The 8,207-nt window shown below is 44.0% G+C and overlaps 2 protein-coding genes across 2 annotated transcripts; both read left to right on the top strand.

Moving 5' to 3' along the window:
• The first annotated feature begins 90 nt into the window (after window positions 1–90).
• On the top strand, window positions 91–2,865 carry LOC124480515 (heat shock 70 kDa protein). Its single transcript, XM_047039903.1, has 2 exons — window positions 91–382; window positions 576–2,865. The coding sequence occupies exon 2, from the start codon at window positions 588–590 to the stop codon at window positions 2,523–2,525; it is 1,938 nt and encodes a 645-aa protein (XP_046895859.1). The 5' UTR covers window positions 91–382; window positions 576–587; the 3' UTR covers window positions 2,526–2,865.
• Window positions 2,866–4,945: 2,080 nt separating this feature from the next.
• Window positions 4,946–7,553, top strand: LOC124481086 (heat shock 70 kDa protein). Its single transcript, XM_047040856.1, has 2 exons — window positions 4,946–5,070; window positions 5,264–7,553. The coding sequence occupies exon 2, from the start codon at window positions 5,276–5,278 to the stop codon at window positions 7,211–7,213; it is 1,938 nt and encodes a 645-aa protein (XP_046896812.1). The 5' UTR covers window positions 4,946–5,070; window positions 5,264–5,275; the 3' UTR covers window positions 7,214–7,553.
• The last annotated feature ends 654 nt before the right edge of the window (window positions 7,554–8,207 follow it).

The raw sequence follows: 8,207 nt of genomic DNA, 5'->3' as shown, positions 1-8,207 counted from the left end.
TTGTTGATTAGTCACAGGCTTTCTTTGCAGAAGGTTCTCGTACGTTCCTAAACATGTTGCACTATTATTGTCTTTCCAGAATGTTCCCTCAGTCCACCCAGTGATTACATGACGGCGGAGTCAGCTTCGAGGCGCTTCCAGTTCTAGAATATTCAGTCGCTTTCGCGAAGTTTCCAGGCAGCCTCAGTTACTAAAATGAAGGCCAACGAGAGCGTGACGTACAGGGAGCGTTCTAGAAACTAGCTTTCACTATATAAGCAACAACTACAGACGGTCGAGGCATTACTTTTTGAAAGACTCAAGGCGCCACTGGAGCGACACCTAAACACACGGGAAACTTATCAGCAAGGCTCTTTGAGCTCCCTCCGACGAGAACAAAATTGTGAGTACAAATAATCTTCATGTAACGGTTTTTAGAGAGAACGGAACTGATGAAATGTGACGTTTTTATTTAAGAATAATTCCACAATAAGCTTTTATTTGCTTAGAATTGTTTATTTTATTGCTATTCACTCATTTATTATAGCCATGTAAATATTGGTATGCTTTCTTTTCTTTTACCAATAACTCTACAGAAACAATCCAAGATGTCTTCAGCAAAAGGAGTATCTATTGGCATTGATCTCGGTACAACCTACTCCTGTGTGGGAGTGTTTCAGCATGGGAAGGTTGAGATTATTGCCAATGACCAGGGCAACAGAACCACCCCTAGCTATGTGGCTTTCACTGACAATGAAAGGCTAATTGGAGATGCCGCGAAAAACCAAGTGGCCATGAATCCCACCAACACCGTCTTCGACGCCAAACGGCTCATTGGCCGAAAGTTTGACGATCCCATTGTACAGTCTGACATGAAGCTTTGGCCCTTCAATGTCATCAGCGACGGTGGGAAGCCCAAGGTCCAGGTGGAGTACAAAGGGGAGACAAAGGCCTTCTACCCTGAGGAAATCTCATCCATGGTTCTAGTGAAGATGAAGGAGATAGCAGAGGCCTACCTTGGTCAGAAGGTGTCCAATGCAGTCATCACAGTTCCAGCTTACTTTAATGACTCGCAGAGGCAGGCCACCAAGGATGCTGGAGTCATCTCTGGCCTGAACGTCTTGAGGATTATCAATGAGCCCACAGCAGCTGCTATCGCATACGGCCTGGACAAGGTCAAAAGAGGGGAGCGCAATGTATTGATCTTTGATCTGGGTGGGGGTACCTTTGACGTGTCCATTCTGACCATTGAGGACGGCATCTTTGAGGTGAAGGCCACAGCTGGGGACACTCACCTGGGCGGGGAGGACTTTGACAACCGCATGGTCAACCACTTTATGGAGGAGTTCAAGAGGAAACACAAGAAGGACATCAGCCAGAACAAGAGGGCGGTGCGAAGGCTGCGCACGGCCTGTGAGAGGGCCAAGAGAACCCTGTCCTCCAGCACCCAGGCCAGCATCGAAATCGATTCTCTGTTTGAAGGCATCGACTTCTACACCTCCATCACCAGGGCGCGCTTTGAGGAGATGAATGCAGAGCTCTTCAGGGGAACCCTAGAACCAGTTGAGAAATCCCTGAGGGACGCCAAGATGGACAAGACTCAAATTCACGACATCGTCCTGGTCGGTGGCTCCACTCGAATCCCCAAGATCCAGAAGCTCCTGCAGGACTTCTTTAACGACAGGGAGCTCAACAAGAGCATCAACCCAGATGAGGCAGTGGCGTACGGGGCTGCCGTGCAGGCTGCCATCCTCATGGGAGACACCTCAGAGAACGTCCAGGACTTGCTTCTGCTGGACGTGGCACCTCTGTCCCTGGGGATTGAGACAGCAGGAGGAGTTATGACAGCCCTCATCAAACGTAACACCACCATCCCCACCAAGCAGACCCAGACCTTCTCCACCTACTCCGACAACCAGCCTGGAGTGCTTATTCAGGTGTATGAGGGGGAGAGGGCAATGACCAAGGATAACAACCTGCTTGGCAAGTTTGATCTCACAGGAATTCCTCCTGCCCCAAGAGGGGTACCTCAGGTGGAGGTAACCTTTGACATTGATGCCAATGGCATTCTGAATGTGTCCGCTGTTGACAAAAGCACTGGCAAAGAAAACAAGATCACCATCACCAACGACAAGGGACGTCTGAGCAAGGAGGAGATTGAGAGGATGGTGCAGGACGCTGAAAAGTACAAAGATGAGGATGATAGTCAGAGGGAGAAGATAGCTGCCAAGAACTCGTTGGAGTCCTACGCGTTCAACATGAAAAGCAGTGTGGAGGATGATAATATGAAAGGGAAGATAAGTGAAGATGATATAAAGAAGGTTGTTGAGAAGTGCAACCAGGCAATCTCCTGGTTGGAGAACAACCAGCTGGCAGAGAAAGAAGAGTATGAACACCAGCAAAAGGAGCTAGAGAAAGTGTGTAACCCAATAGTGTCCAAGCTGTACCAGGGAGGGGCCCCAATGGGAGGGGCCCCAATGGGAAGCTGTGGTAGTGAGGCACGGTCCGGTTCGTCTCAGGGTCCTACTATTGAGGAGGTGGACTAAACACTGTATGGCCTCCTTCAGAGCATGTACTTTGGCATCTTTGCTGTAACCGAACATGTTTTTACTGCAAGTGTACCTTAATGTTATTCAAAGCTTCCAAAAACAATGTGATATTTGAAACACACTCATTTTGTATAGGAAGACAGCACCTTGAGTTATATTCAGGTGGTGTTTTCTTGCTTAGCGAATAGGGATTTTTGACTTAACATTTGTAACCCTGTTTGATAATTTACAGATGTATTATTTTAGCTCGTCCATCGCTTACTGTATATACTGTACATTATTGTCTTGTTCATATCTTGATTCATCATAATAAAACTTTTCCAAGATTTCAAAATAATCTGCTTCTGGGACTGACTATCTTATACAGTAGGTTGGCTACCTCATACCAATACTTGGGTGTGCTTTGGTCAGCAAGGCACACACTATGTTATCTCACATTTATATTTATTTGTATTATTAGCTGTTTTCCCACCCCCAAAACTCCGTAAATGTTTGCACTACATAGACATCAGTGTCAAAATCTATAACAAACACCATGTTCTAACATAAAGATGCTCATAAGTGTACCTGGTAACAGAGCACTCTAGGCCGAAGGTCAATTATCGATTTTGTAATCATCAGAATCAGAAAGGGGTTTAATCGCCATGAAAGTTTGCACAGTCAAGGAATTTACTTTGGCTGGAAAGTGCATACATTCAGCAAACAGGGAACATTAATTTTGAATAGGTGTGTAAAAGTCTAACTATACTAGTGGTACAAGATCTAACTGATACTAAGGGGCTGTAAGAATTTATAATAAATAAAATACAAAAAATTAAGTAGCTATGATATACAATATAAAAATACTAAAATACAAATAGGGTAAACGAGTTCAAATATGACAAGGGTGCAAATTAGTCTATGGTGCAAATATGGCAATGGTTTACAGTCTGTGTGAGCCCTTGGCCTTGTTGAAGATACGAGTGGCAGATGGAAAGAAACTGTTCTTGTGGCGCGAGGTTTTGGTCCTGATGGACCGCAGCCTTCTGCTGGAGGGGAGTAATTGATGAAGAAAGTGTTTTGTCCGTCTCTTCATAAATGGAGTGACTAAGTTCAGTTGAGTTGTGGATTTCAATAAGTATTATCATTCTGCAGATTGGGAAAGAAAATCAGACGTCTGACAATAAATGACAACACAACATCAGGCTTAGGTCTCATTCATGTCTCTCATCTGAAGGCCGGAGGGACATCTTTTATAGGGCAAAAGAATGTAAACATACATAGTGACAGTCAGGCAGTTATGACGTTACAACAGTCTCAGGAAAAAGATTCACAGCTCCCAAACGATGACAGCTCTCAGACTATAGAGATCATAGTTGGAGCTCTCCTTGTAATAATGTAAGCACACAGGATATCCCAATTTCTTCCACAGTTGGAACAGCCAGCCAGATTATTCTAATCATGTCTGGCCTATTCCCACACCCTTTTCCTTTACCCTTTCAATTAAGGTTTAAACATGTAAATGTAAACAAAATGATAGAAAATTGCTGATCTCTGAAATTACATGAAATCCTAAATAAAAGTAAAGGGTGTGGAAGTAGGCCAGACATTATTAGAATAATCTGGTGTCAATTTGAGATTTTTTAACACACATTTGAAAAGGTTTTTAAATTTAGCGAGGATTTCAAGCTATTTCAGAGATAGCGATTTAATAAATATATTTATTTTAAACGTAATTGAAAAGGTAAAGGTTGTGGAAGCAGTTCAGACATTATTAGAATAATCTGGTGACACTTTGATGTTTTATAGCCACAGAAATATAATGAAACACGTACATTTTCTAAATTGTACGGTTAGTTTTCACCCGGACCCTAACGCGACGCTGCAAAGTAGCGTCTTCCGAATGTGAGACGAATAATATGAAACTAACTTCACCTCGGTCTAGTTTAGTATGTAATGCACCAAGATTACACTACGTAACATCATAGGCCTGCACAACGTTATGTTTGAGACGTGATAGCAGTAATCATGTCAGAAATTGCCTTTATCTATTGGACAATATAACTGATATGACAATATATATGACAACATTAACAACATTAAATAACATTAATAAAGCTAGGCTACATCAACTGTCCCGTTTTCGCATATCTTCTTGTGTGTAAGAGTAAACAGCGTTGTTTGTTGGTCACAGGCTTTTTCTTTGCAGACGTTCGCGTACGTTCCTGAACATGTCGCACTATTATTGTCTTTCCAGCATGTTCCCTCAGTTCTCCCAATGTTTACATGACGGTGGAGTCAGCTTCGAGACGCTTCCAGTTCTAGATTATTCAGTCGCTTTCGCAAAGTTTCCAGGCAGCCTCAGTTACTAAAATGAACAGTTACGTCAACAAGAGCGTGACGTAAAAGGAGCGTTCTAGAAACTAGCTTTCACTTTATAAGCACGTTCAGACGGTGGAGGCATTACTTTTTGAAAGACTCAAGGCGCCATAGGAGCGACACCTAAACACACGGGAAACTTATCAGCAAGGCTCTTTGAGCTCCCTCCGACGAGAACAAAATTGTGAGTACAAATAATCTTCATGTAACGGTTTTTAGAGAGAACGGAACTGATGAAATGTGACGTTTTTATTTAAGAATAATTCCACAATAAGCTTTTATTTGCTTAGAATTGTTTATTTTATTGCAATTCACTCATTTATTATAGCCATGTAAATATTGGTATGCTTTCTTTTCTTTTACCAATAACTCTACAGAAACAATCCAAGATGTCTTCAGCAAAAGGAGTATCTATTGGCATTGATCTCGGTACAACCTACTCCTGTGTGGGAGTGTTTCAGCATGGGAAGGTTGAGATTATTGCCAATGACCAGGGCAACAGAACCACCCCTAGCTATGTGGCTTTCACTGACAATGAAAGGCTAATTGGAGATGCCGCGAAAAACCAAGTGGCCATGAATCCCACCAACACCGTCTTCGACGCCAAACGGCTCATTGGCCGAAAGTTTGACGATCCCATTGTACAGTCTGACATGAAGCTTTGGCCCTTCAATGTCATCAGCGACGGTGGGAAGCCCAAGGTCCAGGTGGAGTACAAAGGGGAGACAAAGGCCTTCTACCCTGAGGAAATCTCATCCATGGTTCTAGTGAAGATGAAGGAGATAGCAGAGGCCTACCTTGGTCAGAAGGTGTCCAATGCAGTCATCACAGTTCCAGCTTACTTTAATGACTCGCAGAGGCAGGCCACCAAGGATGCTGGAGTCATCTCTGGCCTGAACGTCCTGAGGATTATCAATGAGCCCACAGCAGCTGCTATCGCATACGGCCTGGACAAGGTCAAAAGAGGGGAGCGCAATGTATTGATCTTTGATCTGGGTGGGGGTACCTTTGACGTGTCCATTCTGACCATTGAGGACGGCATCTTTGAGGTGAAGGCCACAGCTGGGGACACTCACCTGGGCGGGGAGGACTTTGACAACCGCATGGTCAACCACTTTATGGAGGAGTTCAAGAGGAAACACAAGAAGGACATCAGCCAGAACAAGAGGGCGGTGCGAAGGCTGCGCACGGCCTGTGAGAGGGCCAAGAGAACCCTGTCCTCCAGCACCCAGGCCAGCATCGAAATCGATTCTCTGTTTGAAGGCATCGACTTCTACACCTCCATCACCAGGGCGCGCTTTGAGGAGATGAATGCAGAGCTCTTCAGGGGAACCCTAGAACCAGTTGAGAAATCCCTGAGGGACGCCAAGATGGACAAGACTCAAATTCACGACATCGTCCTGGTCGGTGGCTCCACTCGAATCCCCAAGATCCAGAAGCTCCTGCAGGACTTCTTTAACGACAGGGAGCTCAACAAGAGCATCAACCCAGATGAGGCAGTGGCGTACGGGGCTGCCGTGCAGGCTGCCATCCTCATGGGAGACACCTCAGAGAACGTCCAGGACTTGCTTCTGCTGGACGTGGCACCTCTGTCCCTGGGGATTGAGACAGCAGGAGGAGTTATGACAGCCCTCATCAAACGTAACACCACCATCCCCACCAAGCAGACCCAGACCTTCTCCACCTACTCCGACAACCAGCCTGGAGTGCTTATTCAGGTGTATGAGGGGGAGAGGGCAATGACCAAGGATAACAACCTGCTTGGCAAGTTTGATCTCACAGGAATTCCTCCTGCCCCAAGAGGGGTACCTCAGGTGGAGGTAACCTTTGACATTGATGCCAATGGCATTCTGAATGTGTCCGCTGTTGACAAAAGCACTGGCAAAGAAAACAAGATCACCATCACCAACGACAAGGGACGTCTGAGCAAGGAGGAGATTGAGAGGATGGTGCAGGACGCTGAAAAGTACAAAGATGAGGATGATAGTCAGAGGGAGAAGATAGCTGCCAAGAACTCGTTGGAGTCCTACGCGTTCAACATGAAAAGCAGTGTGGAGGATGATAATATGAAAGGGAAGATAAGTGAAGATGATATAAAGAAGGTTGTTGAGAAGTGCAACCAGGCAATCTCCTGGTTGGAGAACAACCAGCTGGCAGAGAAAGAAGAGTATGAACACCAGCAAAAGGAGCTAGAGAAAGTGTGTAACCCAATAGTGTCCAAGCTGTACCAGGGAGGGGCCCCAATGGGAGGGGCCCCAATGGGAAGCTGTGGTAGTGAGGCACGGTCCGGTTCGTCTCAGGGTCCTACTATTGAGGAGGTGGACTAAACACTGTATGGCCTCCTTCAGAGCATGTACTTTGGCATCTTTGCTGTAACCGAACATGTTTTTACTGCAAGTGTACCTTAATGTTATTCAAAGCTTCCAAAAACAATGTGATATTTGAAACACACTCATTTTGTATAGGAAGACAGCACCTTGAGTTATATTCAGGTGGTGTTTTCTTGCTTAGCGAATAGGGATTTTTGACTTAACATTTGTAACCCTGTTTGATAATTTACAGATGTATTATTTTAGCTCGTCCATCGCTTACTGTATATACTGTACATTATTGTCTTGTTCATATCTTGATTCATCATAATAAAACTTTTCCAAGATTTCAAAATAATCTGCTTCTGGGACTGACTATCTTATACAGTAGGTTGGCTACCTCATACCAATACTTGGGTGTGCTTTGGTCAGCAAGGCACACACTATGTTATCTCACATTTATATTTATTTGTATTATTAGCTGTTTTCCCACCCCCAAAACTCCGTAAATGTTTGCACTACATAGACATCAGTGTCAAAATCTATAACAAACACCATGTTCTAACATAAAGATGCTCATAAGTGTACCTGGTAACAGAGCACTCTAGGCCGAAGGTCAATTATCGATTTTGTAATCATCAGAATCAGAAAGGGGTTTAATCGCCATGAAAGTTTGCACAGTCAAGGAATTTACTTTGGCTGGAAAGTGCATACATTCAGCAAACAGGGAACATTAATTTTGAATAGGTGTGTAAAAGTCTAACTATACTAGTGGTACAAGATCTAACTGATACTAAGGGGCTGTAAGAATTTATAATAAATAAAATACAAAAAATTAAGTAGCTATGATATACAATATAAAAATACTAAAATACAAATAGGGTAAACGAGTTCAAATATGACAAGGGTGCAAATTAGTCTATGGTGCAAATATGGCAATGGTTTACAGTCTGTGTGAGCCCTTGGCCTTGTTGAAGATACGAGTGGCAGATGGAAAGAAACTGTTCTTGTG

This window comes from Hypomesus transpacificus, chromosome 18 (assembly GCF_021917145.1).
Source record: "Hypomesus transpacificus isolate Combined female chromosome 18, fHypTra1, whole genome shotgun sequence".
Taxonomy (NCBI): Eukaryota; Metazoa; Chordata; class Actinopteri; order Osmeriformes; family Osmeridae; genus Hypomesus; species Hypomesus transpacificus.
Note: the sequence above shows the minus strand (reverse complement) of the source record. Positions and strands in the feature narration are given on the sequence as shown.